Source organism: Leuresthes tenuis, unplaced genomic scaffold (assembly GCF_036924035.1).
Source record: "Leuresthes tenuis unplaced genomic scaffold, fLeuTen1.0.hap1 SCAF_4, whole genome shotgun sequence".
Classification (NCBI taxonomy): Eukaryota; Metazoa; Chordata; class Actinopteri; order Atheriniformes; family Atherinopsidae; genus Leuresthes; species Leuresthes tenuis.
This window is the reverse complement of record NW_027325358.1, coordinates 16839932-16853936: the sequence shown is the minus strand read 5'-3', so window position 1 is coordinate 16853936 and position 14005 is coordinate 16839932. Positions and strand designations below refer to the sequence as shown.

The window sequence follows — 14005 nt, the reverse complement described above, 5'->3', positions numbered from 1 at the left end:
AACAGTGCACTGCCATATATCAAGTCATTTATATTTGCAATAACCATTATAAGCTCTTCTGCTATATAATTTTAGGAAAATAAACCACACCATAAACAGGAACTTCATCTCCATCCAGATTTTAATGCCGTCAACTTATAGAACAAGCCCGACAAAAATGACTGCATTAAAGGGACAGAAATGGTGAAATATTTGCTCAAGTCAAAACATACGTTTACAATTACTCAACATGATTAAGGAGCTTTCAGAAACAAACTCGCCGCACAACTAAACTATTGAAAAGCTAACACCAAAAACTGACTATTCATTAGACAACAGAGATTTGAAATCACTTGTCCACTAAAGTGCGAGGACATCTCAAGTCTCTTTCTAAGGAATTTGAGAAGCTGTTGCATGGTGGAGAGTGACAGCAAAACAAAACAAAAAGAATCACTGCTGGAAATATAAGGGATGGAAAAGGTTTAACATAAAAACACACGTACGGAATGACGGAGCCACACAATTAAAACCACCGACTAAAACACAAATAAATAACGATTAATATATATTAAAAAGACAGGAAGAATAGTCAGAACCCTGTAAACTCATTCATTTGAAAAGATGCAGAGACATCTATCTAAATGCTGCACAAAGCAAAGAGGAATGTATTAGGAATACTGGAGTGTCGATCAGTTAATACAGTTTAATAGAAAGCCTTTCTAGTTGGTACATAGAAACTCTATACAGTGGAACTTTACGAGTAAACGACAAGAACAAAGCATAAATCTTCAAAGTGCTTCTCTGCTTTTAGATGATCTATCGCTGCGTCCAGCTAGTTCAACAATCACATCTCTATTTAAACACATTCACAGGAAAATATCAGCAAGATTATATTTTGCTATCTTCATCTTCAGTGTTCCACTTTTAAGTACACTTACATGTGAAAAAAAAAAGAAAAAATCAACTTGATTTTTGTATTCTTTAAAAATCAGCCACACAGTTCTGCCACTCACAACGGTGACAAACAAAAAGACCAAAAAAAAACGAAAAAAAAACCTGTTGTGCTGCTTTTTTTTTTTTTTTTTTACCTCACAATATCATCATTTTGTGCCATATGTATAAGCAGAGGCACTCTTATTGCTGTATGGTAAAATTCAGCACAGAAAGACTCAAACATCCTTAAAGGAGAGTAAAGCTATGATCAATAAGTTTGAAGGAGACTGTGAAGGCAAATAACCCCCCCCCCCCCAAAAAAAAAACAAAACAAAAAAACAATCAAGCCTAAAGTGATTCATACACAACTCTCCGACTTTCTGTTCAATGTCAGCTATTAACATGACGCGAACAGCCTTCGCTCCTTACTTGAAATGTCTGAGATTAGTTGCATAAAAAACGTGTGAAATGTATGTTGAGTGTTTATTGTTTCCTGTTCCTGTACTTATATAATTTTTCCAAAAAGAAAACTGTATAATATTCAATATATTACCGTATGAAATAAAGACAACATATTAAAATCAAAGTACCGCAGACAAAAAAATAAAATAAATAGGCAAACAGAATAGAAAACTAAGTATAATTCAACACAACTTAAACATGGAATAGGTTAGGTGGATGTTTAAGAGTCACGCTTAATGATTTAAGAGATGACAGATCAGATGTTATAGAACCAGATCAAAATAAACTACTCAAACTACTTTTTTTTTTTTTTCCTTCTGAAGGAGTTATGAGGAGTTCTGAGAGGGGGGAAAAAATAAAAAAACAAATAAAATCCCATATTTCGAAATGGACAAGGTGAATATAAATACCTCAAAAAGGCTAAAATGTGGATTGAGCAGATCTCCAGTGTTTGGTGTTTCACGTCGGAGAATTGAGAAGCACCACAAATCACCAGAAAAAAATTCAAAGGCAAAGTCTGCATTAAGTGTTTGTGGTCTGTCCAAACCTTGGGCATGATTTAAGTGTGACTTACAGTGGTGCTGTGCCGCAATCTACTCACTGCAAAATCACCCAAACCACAAATGCGTGACAGGAAGAAAGACGTAAATCACACGTGAGGTCCCTCCATCGAAGTGAACCTCCTACTGTCAGACGTCATCAGGGTGAATTGTGCCTCTGACAAATGGGAATTTAAAGAAAAGGAATCGTGACACTTCCAGAATAAGTTTTTGCCAAAGTCTAACTCAAAAGCTGGACTACAGAAGCCTAAACCGGCAGCGAGCAGAGGGGAAAAAAATGAATTTTTAAAAAATCAGTGTTTGAGAGGCTGTGAGAAGGAGCTGTGAACACTAACCAGCAGCATTGGCACTAAATTGCTACATGAACATTGAGCCTACGTAAGAGGGTGAAGTCCAGATGTCCCTGATCCTGCAGGAGAGGGCGATCGGATGAAGCTACAGACATTGAGAGTGTGTCCATGTCAGGCTTGATTCCTCTAACATACAGAAGAGCCGTGCTAACCATCGCCTCATGTGCACACGACTATCTGAAAATGATTCAGCTGTAATCAGAAGATGTTTGGGCACATGTCCCAGCTCCCGTGTTCCTTCGCTTCCCAGTAGCCGCCCTTGTAGACATGCATCGCCTCTCCGGACTCAGTCTCATCAATCTTCTCGAACCACTGTGCTTGGTAGTTGTCTGGATGGGTGCCTGAAGGTAAAAAAACAAAATAAAAAAAAAATTGAATCTTTGACCAACAGGAAGCTTTTGAGGGACCCGAGGAGAGGGTTAAAAAGCTACTGAGCAATGGCTGCTCATCACGCTCAAAGTAAGCCGACATGTGCTCAGAAACAGCGATATATGTATTATAGATAGATATATATTTATTCTGCAATCACCTACATCTAGTCGGCTATCAATGGATCTAAAGACACAGGTATCTAAAGGACAGACGTTACTTGCTTTTGGCTGGAGCTCCATAAGGACCTTCCTTGCCCTCCACTAAGATGAAAAGTTGTAAAGGACGTAAAAGAGAGGAAATTGACTGAATTGATGGGGGTTGAACAGGGTTTTTCCTAGTCTAGACTGTACTACGGTACTACAATAAAAAGCATAAATTCATTGTACGCATTGCATTATCGTCAGAATACTTGCTTATTTGTGGGAAGTGGGATGTTCCATAAGGGGCTAGAGAAAAAAAAAAAAAAGGATGACTTTTTGGGAATTAAAAGAATAAATGAAAAAAAAAAACAACTCCTTAACGCAAAGAACAGTGAGTGAGTGAAAATGTAAGGGGCTACTTGCATGCGACAGGCGTATGAGTGGGCGAGTCCTCTGTGTCAGCTGAGCAAACCCCCCCCCCCGCACAGAAAAGAAAATGAAAATCCACAACTCAAGCCACGCTTTGATTACATTTTAAAAGTGCCGCGTGTTTCATCTGACGTATTTTCATAATAAAGGCTCTTCACACGGGTGATCTTAAGTGCCTTTCATACACAAAAAAAGCGATAGTTCAAAATCTTGGCTTGGAACGGAGGCTTAACAGTTAATGATGTGCAGAGAGGGAATCTTGAGTGTGCCGATTGAAAACTGCCCTTATTTCAGGTGCTGCGTTCAAAGATGCTGCGACAAAATCCTATCTGCACCTCATCAATACGCAGTTTGAGTTCCGATTCACTCCTTTGCAAGAAGAATTCTACACAATGCACTTTTAAAAGTATTCTCAAAGAGATCAACAGAATTGATACTTGCTTTCATCGGAAACCCCACTTGCGGTGGTGCCAGTCTCCTGTGCATCAGCTGAATGGAACAAAGACGGATGAAGGGGCGTTAAAGTGTAAAATGTTCTCAAGATTATATAGAAGATACTACCTTGCTATCACACACACACACACACATATGTTATAAGCGTGTTATTGAACTCCAAAGGGAAGTGTAGATCAAGAGAAGACTAGAAGAGTACTTGCTTTTCAAAGGCGAGTCAGTGATTGAATCCTCAGCGATAGCTTAGGTTTGAGACGGGGAGAAAACCGACATGCAATACCAAGACAGACAAAGTACACAAAAGATGACGGGACAGAGAAACACTGGACAGACACACAGACTGAGTAGAGACCAGAGCAAAGTGTCTTTAATTAGCTTCCTACCTTCCTCAGGGGAGCTGACTGCTTTAACAGCTTCCCTTTCCCTTTCTCGGCGGGCGAGACGCTGCTTTTCTTCAAGCCTCTGTTTCTCTGCGTTGGCTTCATCCCAGCGGCCCTCCTCCATTAGCCGCTGGTCAGGGCGTCGCCGACTGTCTGTGGGCGCCACTCCTTCTTCGTGTTCATTGAGCGTCAGGGCAAGCGAGGAGAAAAAGTACATATTCTCTGCTCCCTCTCTGGAAAGTCATCCACATAAAACATCTGAAGCTCAGCCCTTCAATGCATAGGTACGTTCACTTTCACCATTATTACCATCAGCAGTCCACTATAAAACTAACACTTACGGTAAAGGGTTCTTCCTCCAGATTTCTTTAGCTTTGAGGGTCTGATAAACAGTCCTCTGTTTGCCTTCGGTGCCGTTCTCCCCTTTACTGCTCTGCATGATTCTGGAGAACTCCATCTTCTCGTCCCATGTTCCCGACAGCACGTAATGAGCCTTTCCATCCTTATCTGTTACCACTCCCGTCACCTGTGAGGAAAACACAGCTTTCAGTTAAGAAGGAAATCAAATACAAGTTCGTCTCAGGGAGGGAACACCACCAATCAGTTGAAAACCATGTCCAGAAATCCGTTTGACTACGGCACAATCCTGCTTTTTCTGTACATCTGTACTTGTAGATTTCTATAAAGTGGTTTAATTCATCACTTACGAAGAAAGTTTTTTTGTTTTATCTTATTAGCAAATTAACAAAATGTGCAAAACTGAGGTTGAAATTGGCTGAGTGTGACTCAGTGTGACTTAGGGTCTGTCTCCCTAAGTTAACCATGTGATGGACCGGTAACCTGCCCATGGTGTAACCCCCCTCTTGTCCTGAGGCAGCCTCCAGTTCTCTGCAACCCTGTACAGGATGTTGCAGATATAGAAAATTAATGGATGGATGGAGGGAGCCAAATCCATTACACTGGAGGAAAAACAAAAGTCTCAGTTCAGCTTGTATTCCATCATTTCTTCAATCTGCGAAGTCACCGGAATTAAAGTATTGTGGAAATGTGGAAAATATCCAGCAATGCTGATTAGTCTTGTGGTCAGAGGCTCCTTGAAATCATTTATAACATGCACTTGATATCCAGAAGGGCACGTCGAGCCCTGTGTCCATCAATCTTGAATTCAGCAAAGGTTTTGCAAAAAGGCAATACTCCTCTGGTGTATGGAATCAATATCAACATTTTCTGGGAAAAATGTATTGCCTGAGAAAACTGGGTTACATCTAAAAAAAAGGAAAGCGCTGACCTTCCTGGGTACATCTCTGGAGAAGTAACTGTAGGGCGCAAACTTGAGATGGCAGCGATCTCCTGTTTTGTGGTTCACCACATCGATCTCCCCTGACTATAAAGAGAGAAATGTATCGGTCACCAAACCATAACTGAAGCTCTATAATAGCAACAAACACAAACATTCTGTGCAGTAACTCCCTGAGCTGCATCAGCTTTATATTTACCTGATCGATCCATAATTTCCCAACAATAATATTGTGTACTGTTGTGGTAACTTTTTTCCAGGAGTAATGGTTGTTGCTCTTTTCAAACATACACTGGATAGAACCTGGGAAAGAGAGAATAAAGGCGTTACATTCGACAAGAGTTTGTTCTCATCAACCAAAACTCATCCCATACGTTCTAGGCTGCGAGGTTACAAATGAGATACTGCACTGGAACAAGGAATCAATATAAAATATACATACTGACACAGACTGAACTGGCTAAAAACAGGTTTTTGTAAGTAACAAAAACTCCCAAACTGATAGTACTTTTCTTGCATGCTGCGATTATTTTCTCACCTTGAAGTTATACAAAACACACAGGCACTCACCCAGTGGCATAATAGAGAGGTATTTCCCTCTAAACTTGCTGGCCAATGCAATCTCCTGTCTGAGGGTCCAGCCCTTTTCAGAGAAGGCGTGGTGCGCGGCAGCGGGAGGGTGGTGACTCACCTAAGAGGAGCCCCAAAGATGCAGTTTCAATGTGTGATTTCTGAGAGCTTTTTAAAAGATACAGATACTTGCATTAAAAAAAAAAACTCGGGTGTGATTCTGTGCATGGAACTGTTAGCCCGACTCTTTCATTAGAAGGCCAAGAACAAGCCGGAAGAATCTTGAGTTAACAAACAAACCAAAATAGACCAAAATATTTTGGTCACAGGTAAAGTGTGGCAGCGCTGGGCTCGGTGTGACAGAGCAGGGCCTCCATCGGAACGAGCCCCGATATCCGGAAATAGTTCATATTTATCATTTATCACTTCATCATATCTCTCTGACAAGCTGTAGAAGCTTCATCTGACCCAGTTATTTAGTCCAGTTATGCTATCTTAAAGTCTTGCACCATTCAAGGACATACATTGCATAGTATGAGCAGAGTGGACAAGTACAAAAAAAAGGAACATAGATTGTTTAGAAAAATACAGAAAATTAACACATAAAGTCTAAGAACAAAGCCAATTACAACAGAACTAAAACTACCAAAGGTTTAATAGAAACAACTACTGTCAGCAAAGGAGTCAGCAGGATTACAGGTTGTTTTTTTTTTTTCTAAATACCTGTTCACACAGTGAGCGGTAACTGCACTCTTTGAGCCGATCAAGCTCAAAAGTTTCTCCCAGCAGAGGATTGAAGGGCTTCCCTGTGCGGTGAACGGTGGTGGAGTAGGAAGACACTGTAAAAGCTGCCACGTAACACATCTGCTCTAAGGAGTTATGGCATTTGGCAGCCTTGTCCAGGAGCTCGTAGTACTCCAGATCTTCAGACAGACGTTGCAGCATCGACAATGGCTCGTTGAAATTCACCTTGAAAACACAAAGTGATAGAGATACTTCATCTTAATAAAAAAAAAAGAAGAAGAAAATAAACGGTACTTAGATGTCAACAAAGGCTTCTTACAGGCATAGGTATCTTTGAGAGCTCTTTTCCAATACAGTTCTTCATGATGCTCCACAAGTTGAGGTAATAGTTGGGTTTGTCAGGGATACGGGTCCGCCTTTGTCTCATTGGCTCTAGCTCCAGAGGCTGTGGAGACTCCGGATTGGACGCCAGAGACAATTCATCGAACTGATGACAGGAAAGGAAACGATCGGCAGGGTTCACGTGGCTTTGGCATGTTGATAAATCAACACAGCATTTGACCAAATCAACAAACTGATCATATTTACCGACTGATCATCCATTCCAGTCTCACTGCTGATCCCGCTGATGTTGCTGCCAGATCTCCTGAAGAAAAATAAAGAAATGGGGCAAAGCTCACACGTGCACCAAAAAAGTTGATCTTAAAAATGAAACAGTTAATTACCTGTGATACTTGGGGTCTGCAGGGACAGTGATGAATTCTACTGGGTCTTCCATGGCATCAAAGAACTCGTTGTCATCATCCTCATCACTGGCGTCACCTTTTCCTGAAACACCACCTAAAATCACAGCAGGATTTTGACACGGGATAGTAACATCAGGATCACAGGACAGACGTTCCGCTGAGAACGAGAGCCTTACCTTTGTTCCCTAAGGTGGGACTGCTGAACGAAGAGGGAAGAACTGTAGCTCCTCTAAAAGCTCTTTCCAAGTGGTTGTGCTGTTTGGCAAGCTGCTCCAGAGTCTCCTCCAGACGTATCCTCTGGTCCCGTTCAGTCTGTAAAGCCTTCTGCCAGCGTTTACTGTGGCTCTGGGCCAGGGAGAGAAAGTCCCGACACGCCTTGGGGAACACAAGGATTACATGTCAGCTACAAACTCTGAAGAAGTGTTGCTCGCTCCTCACTCAGTAACACTTACATTGATCATGGCGTTAGAGGTGATTCGGAAAAGCGTGGCCCTCTCTGTGACTTGTCTGATCTTCTCCCCCGTTTCCCCTCCAACACGCAGCCCCTCCAGTTCTGATAAAGACCTGAGATCATGGAACAGAAAAAAATAATAATAATAATAATCAGACAAGAAATAACCAACAACTTTGTTCCTCCTGGATGATATTCTTCAGATAATCAGTACCTTTGGAGGGCAGAGCCATGTTTGACGATGAGGTCATTGCAGGTGGTAAGGTCCTCCACTTTGCTGCCCAGGGTCCGTAATGTGGACTGAATTTCAGAGTTACGACAGCCTCCGCCCTGTCCTGAGGACGGGGGGGCCCCTGGACACTCATCACCGGAGTCATCTGTAGAAGTGACAGAGAGAACCAGAAGTTCTCACAACTTCTCTGTCAATTTCAATAACATGCCCTCTTTAATCTTCCAACCACTTTTTTCCTTCCCTCTCACCTGATTCCGCCTGCATGTGGACAGCCTTTGCTTTGGCAAGTTCAAGAGCAGTGATCCATCGCTGTCGCTCGACTTCGGAGCTGGCCTTCAGGTGATACGTCTGTGCCCCACCGTTGGAAATGACAAAATTGCACGAGTCCTCCACAGCAATGTTGGCTGTGGCCAAGTTGATGGTGCCTCTGCACGTGTGACCCATCTCCGCCTGAGTCCTGGACGCACACAGAAGGAGGACAGGTGGAGGGTGGAGTTTACAAAACAGTGCTTTATTAAGTTACATATAGCTAATATGAGACCAGATTCTTCCATTATTTGTTGTTTAATTAACAGGAACGAATCAAATAAAGTTCCATTTAAAGCTATATTAATTAATGTATTATACTCTGAAACAGTTATGATGAACTGTCCATAAATCAAAATTTCAACTGAGTAAGACCTAAAAGAATGTTTGCACTCTTAAAACAATTGGTTTGTCAATCAACTGTGGGATTTGATCTTTTTTCTATCTGCAGTGATAACAGGTGGTTTGATGACAGCACATATCCTTATCAATAAAACATTCTTGATCTTTGAGGATTCCTATAGACCTAGAAACAGCTATAAATATCATGTCTTAGTGTGTTTGTTATGGTGTTGGCTAGCATGTACAGGCGTTACAGATCACAACAACTTCAGTAAGGAACACACACGACTTGCCTGTAGTAAGACAGCAATCCATTGCTGAGAACAAACCAGCGCCTCTGGTAACCTTTTATGTAATTAGTCCATTTGAAGAGCCAACCCTTGTATGTGTCACCAGGTGTTGGGGTAGGGGGTTTGAGCTCTGACATCACAACAGCCTGTTTGTTTCACTGAGTGAGGTTAGAGCCTGCAGAGTGACAGAATATGATCAAGATTTAGTAACTTTGGTAGTAGAGCACACCTACATTTAGTTTTTATAACACGGGACGTATGCACAGATTAGCCATTGAGGTTATCACAAATATATGAGCAAATGGGTTTGTCAATGTCTACTTTAAAAAGTCAGACATTCTCATTGTCATAAATTGATTAATCAGTAAGAGATAATAACGAACAGTACAATAAAGCTGTCAACATTAACAAATAGTAAGGTAGGGTAAATACGGATAAGCAACTCAAGTTTCGTGAACATTTGGTTTAAATTGACCTTAAATTCCCACAAAAGTACTATAAGTAACCGGCTACCATCTGATTTGTTACACCGCCCCGTACGTTAATGCTAATATCTAAAAACTCGTTATTCTACACATGACAAATGTTAGCACTATATCTATAATTATTAAGTAACTACATTGAAGCAACCATATACTCATCGCAGACTGATACACCTACAAGCTGACTTAGTGTCGGACAGCTTGGATACGGGTTTCACACGGTGGCATCCTCGAATCAAAACAAACGAGTTAAGTTGCTCCGACGTAACTCAAAAACAACCTGATAGCAAAGTATTAATACACCGCGTTTTACAAACTACTGCCATTGAGAAAACGCAGCTCACTATCGATACCAGTCGGCTAAACCCACCGTTATTCGTCAGGATGGCATACAAGTGTCAAGTAAACACCCCCTGGATACTGTGAGGTGAGTCACACTGTGGAAGGAGAAGCCATCTCCGTTCATCAAAGCTACTTAAAACTCAGTCCGCCTCTAAGCTTACTGCTAGCTAAACAGGAAGCTGTAAAAAAAAGAAGCTTACAAGTCGTCGTAGGGGATTGAAACTAGTTCAGCAGAACAGTTCTCTTGCTCGTTATTTGTCAGATGTAATAGACGTTTGTCGTTGCATCATCACTTACTTGTTGGGATTCATGTCCTGTTTAAAGTAACGATGTTAGATCGCAAGTGCTAGCTTAGCTAACTACTTTGCTACAGGTTGTGCATCGGAATTGGTGCTCGACCAACCCCTTAATGTTGACTTTTGTTCCGCAGACGACATAGTTACAAAAACCTAACAAACTACGTTGGATCAAACTACTCTTAGAAAACTGGTATTTATATCAACTACAGGCGAACTGTGTATTTCATAACATATGGGATGCTTTCTTTGATGGAAGTTTTTGTTGTTGCTTTTAATCATTTATGACATTGAGGACTTTGTATTAGGAACCATTGAGGTGCACTTACTCGAAGATGTCCCGTTTCAGCGCAAGAACATAGAAACTTTTAATTAATCTGTCAACATTAAGAGACAAATATCAGCCAAGTCTCACTCCAAATTGGCAGCTTGAGAGGAGTAGGTTACTTTGATATGCAATAAAACATATTCAGCATTTAAAAATGATCAAATTACCCAGTTACCCTTTTCATAAACATGCAAGCATAGTCAGTTTTTTTAAATCCAGTCTTTGTCGAAAATTAACACGATATCTTTAAAAGTTATCTGATTATTCCGATTCTCAGTTATTTGTTTCAAGTCACATGCCACCTACTAAAGATGTTAGTAACAGCTGTTTAATAGTTGCCTGCACAGAATCTCCACAATCTAAAATACTAGAAGCATCAAAATTGAGTGATTAATGGTTGTGTTTACAATAGAATTAACTAAATACTTATTTAATCAAATCAGGGCCTACAGATAAGACTTGTGATGCATGAAATAAAAGATTAACCCTACTGTGGCTCCTTGCCTTCTGTAAACATTTCAAGTTATTTTTTTTCCAGTACTTACTTTAAAATGGTAAAAATTACACCACAAAATCCATTAACCAAGCTAAATTAACAAATCTAAGTTTGAAAAAAATAAGTGCAACTCGAATCAGAAAAAACAAATGGAGCCGTTTCACACTTGCACTGCTTTTATTGAACAATTATTTAATACGACAATTAAGCTTGTATCATCTAGGACATGACATTTTTAGCAATCACCTAAAAAGATGCCGAAGTATGCCTGCATCTATGCATGTGTTTGTTTCTATAGTACACACACTGTTATACGCTCATCTCCCACTGCTCATTTTGTTATGGTGTTTGCATTCATACTTTTCCCACTCCCACTAAGCACAATGTATGGGGTTTTTTGGGATTTCTGTTTCTCTTGAAGCAAAGCCACCGTCCCAAGAGGAGTATCACTGCTGCTCATCTTTTTCAGCAGTGCCTCTTCCTCCAGCTTTTTCATCCTCCTCTCAGTCTTCATCTTTCCAGACCCTTTCCCATGGAAGCGATGCGAAAGCTGCCTGAAAGCTTCTTTCGGAGTGAGTCTACGCCCAGACTCATCAACATACTCGATCTTGACATCAGGCTTGTAGCTCTCCTTGTCCTTGAATTCCTGTGTGAAGCCTCTGTATTCTTCCCGTCTACTGTACTTGTCATCGAAGCCCATCTTGTCCTCAATGCAGTAGTTATCATTGGGCAGGGAGCCCTTAGTTACTTTGACACGAGCTACCTTCTGCATCTGAGTGTCCAACAGACCTTTATTTTTGCACAGCAGTAATGCAGCTGCAAGGCCGGAGTTGACAATGGGCTCCTCATCCAAAATGGTGGCAGAGGCTGTGGCAAAGTCGGACTGTTTTTGCTCCTCGTCCAAGTTAACCATGCTCCATCCAACATTCTCATCAGTTTCTGAGTCTACATCCCCGGCATCATCTTTCTCTTCCTCCTGTTCAAAGTCCATCATATCTTCTTGGTCCTCTCTGTTACCCGACAGTCCATAAGTTGGAATATCACCCAGAGTTCTGCAAAACTCTGAGGTTGCATTGAAGACAATGTTGTTCCTCTTGTCGGGATCGTTGTCACTATCCCCTTGAGCAAGACTTTTCATCTGTTCTGCCACTTTCTCCCCAGAGTCTTTGAGAAGCTGCTTTTGCCTCAGTTTCCTCTGCTTCTCCAGTTGTTTCTGCAGCTCCTGCTCTGCCTCATCCTCCTCGATTACAGTTGGCTCAGGAGGTGTGAACTCCTCATCATCGCTTATTTCCATTTCAGCCATCCTGATGTCATCGGACATTTGAGGGATTTCAGGTGGCAATTTGTTCTCCCCCTCCTCCTCTTTTACCTCCTCTCCGTCATCATTCAGTTGTCTGCGGCCTCGACCGCGTGCCCTGGAACCAAAATCAGAGCTGCGTGTGTCATCAAGAATGACTTCATCTTCAACTGTATGCTTCTCCTTCTTCCTGATCTTCTTGACACGGCGTTTTGTCTTTTTAAAGCCCACCATCTCCTGAGGTGTGTAGTATTCTGAGGCGATAGTGAGAGCAGGCATTTCCAAGGACTGGGCCTGGTCACGCAGCATTTCTCTCATGGCCTGGAGCTCCTTTTCTCGCTCTCCACCAGCGAATCCCCCCGTACTCAAACGGAAGCTCTTTTTCTTTTCACCTTCTATCTCCTCGTCATACTTTGACAGTACGGAGTGAGCCTTAAATGTGACCATGTCATCCACACTCTCCTCTTCTTCATACGGCTTGTAGTCAGGCTTTTTCTTTTTCAACTCGACATTCTTTTCTGCTTTTTCCTTGTCCACGAGTCCCACATTTACAAGCACATCCTCCTCTTCTTCAAGAACACCTTTGTCTTGTAGGGTCAGGATGACAGTCTGGCCCTCATTAAAAGACTCCACCTTGTGCTGCACTTTGAGGCCCTTCAGATCACGGCAGGTGTATGCACTCTTTTTAGTGTGAGCAAACTCTTCCTCCACAAGACTGCTGACACCAAATTCTTGATCCATCTCTTCAAGAAGTTTGGCTCTTTTCTCTGCCAGTTCTTTTTCTTTGGCCAGCTTTCTGCTTTTTTCAACCCAAGTGGCTGTGTCATCCAGCCAGTCATTATCAGCCAGAGTTTTGACTTTTCCCAGTTTCTGGTTGAGGAGGCGTTTTTCTTTCATAGCTGCAAGCTTCTCTTTAATCTCTTTCTGCTGCTTGATCAAAACAGGATTGATAGTCTCAGCCACTATTGGCTCCTCTTTGGTTCCAAGCTCCTTCTTGTTCTCATTTAATTCCAGAGGCTTCAGACCGAGTTTCGCCCTAAGTTTGTTTGTTTCCTCAATGCTGAGAGATGCATCTCCACTTGCACTCTGAGGCTGAACTTCAGCACTGCTTCCCTCATATCCAAGATCAACTTTCTCCTTTTTGACTCGTGGCTCACCGCTACTTCTTTCGCCTTTGCCGCGGCTCTCTCGTCTGCTTTTTTCCCTGGACCTGGAGCGTTTTCGTTTGTCTTTATCCCGAGTCCCATCTCGATCTGAAGCGTCTCGGTCCTTGTGGCGATGTTTCTTATGTTCGCGACGGCGCTCCTCTGAGTCCTTGTCGCGGCGGCTCTTTTCCTTATGTTTCTTTGAAGAGCCCATCTTTCCTCTGATGTTTACAACAGTGCTGATTAAAACAAATCCGATACGTGAAAAATTACTTGCTTACGCAGTCTCTTTGATATGGTTAATGTAAAAAAAAAAAAAATTAGCTTTACCTTGCTAACTAGCACTAGTTAGCTATGGAAGCTAAGTGCTTCACGACGATACAACTCACTCATTTCGGCGACAAAAATTAAATCTTGCTCTCAAAATTAAATACCAATTTAGGTTATACAAAGTTGTGAGAGGATTGAGCAGTTGTATTTTGTTTCCCACTGCAGCTGAACCATCCACACTACACGTTCTCGTAAGTTTGAGTTATTAACAAACGCACAACGAACGACAAATGCTAGCATTTCCTGAAAATAC

The 14005-nt window shown here is 41.6% G+C and overlaps 2 protein-coding genes across 3 annotated transcripts; both read right to left on the bottom strand.

The window, feature by feature from the left end:
• Nucleotides 1-105: 105 nt before the first annotated feature.
• LOC140305833 (oxysterol-binding protein 1-like) lies at nucleotides 106-10251 on the bottom strand. 2 transcript variants are annotated; one of them, XM_072384839.1, is made up of 18 exons: nucleotides 10158-10251; nucleotides 9889-10039; nucleotides 9040-9211; nucleotides 8347-8555; nucleotides 8081-8243; nucleotides 7868-7979; nucleotides 7592-7790; nucleotides 7395-7509; nucleotides 7258-7315; nucleotides 6989-7156; nucleotides 6649-6894; nucleotides 5926-6046; nucleotides 5555-5658; nucleotides 5347-5442; nucleotides 4400-4584; nucleotides 4062-4291; nucleotides 3667-3714; nucleotides 106-2625 (listed from the first exon to the last, which is right to left on the bottom strand). In XM_072384839.1, the coding sequence occupies exons 3-18, from the start codon at nucleotides 9171-9173 to the stop codon at nucleotides 2483-2485; spliced, it is 2331 nt and encodes a 776-aa protein (XP_072240940.1). In that variant the 5' UTR covers nucleotides 9174-9211; nucleotides 9889-10039; nucleotides 10158-10251; the 3' UTR covers nucleotides 106-2482. The 2 variants fall into 2 exon arrangements, with proteins under 2 accessions (XP_072240940.1, XP_072240941.1); XM_072384840.1 differs by lacking the exon at nucleotides 9889-10039.
• An 887-nt stretch (nucleotides 10252-11138) lies between these two features.
• On the bottom strand, nucleotides 11139-14004 carry sart1 (spliceosome associated factor 1, recruiter of U4/U6.U5 tri-snRNP). The gene has a single exon (XM_072384837.1). The coding sequence runs from the start codon at nucleotides 13634-13636 to the stop codon at nucleotides 11312-11314; it is 2325 nt and encodes a 774-aa protein (XP_072240938.1). The 5' UTR covers nucleotides 13637-14004; the 3' UTR covers nucleotides 11139-11311.
• Between the last annotated feature and the right edge of the window lies 1 nt (nucleotide 14005).

What these genes read in the sequence shown, in the direction of transcription:
- LOC140305833 (XM_072384839.1), bottom strand. Translation starts at nt 9,173, where the DNA reads ATGTCAGAGCTCAAACCCCCTACCCCAACACCTGGTGACACATACAAG. An exon ending in GGAAATTATGGATCGATCAG is followed by an intron (nt 5,443 to 5,554) that starts GTAAATATAAAG and finishes CTCTCTTTATAG; the next exon opens with TCAGGGGAGATCGATGTGGT. An exon ending in AAGTGGGGTTTCCGATGAAA is followed by an intron (nt 2,626 to 3,666) that starts GCAAGTATCAAT and finishes TTTTACCTTCAG; the next exon opens with GCACCCATCCAGACAACTAC.
- sart1 (XM_072384837.1), bottom strand. Translation starts at nt 13,636, where the DNA reads ATGGGCTCTTCAAAGAAACATAAGGAAAAGAGCCGCCGCGACAAGGAC.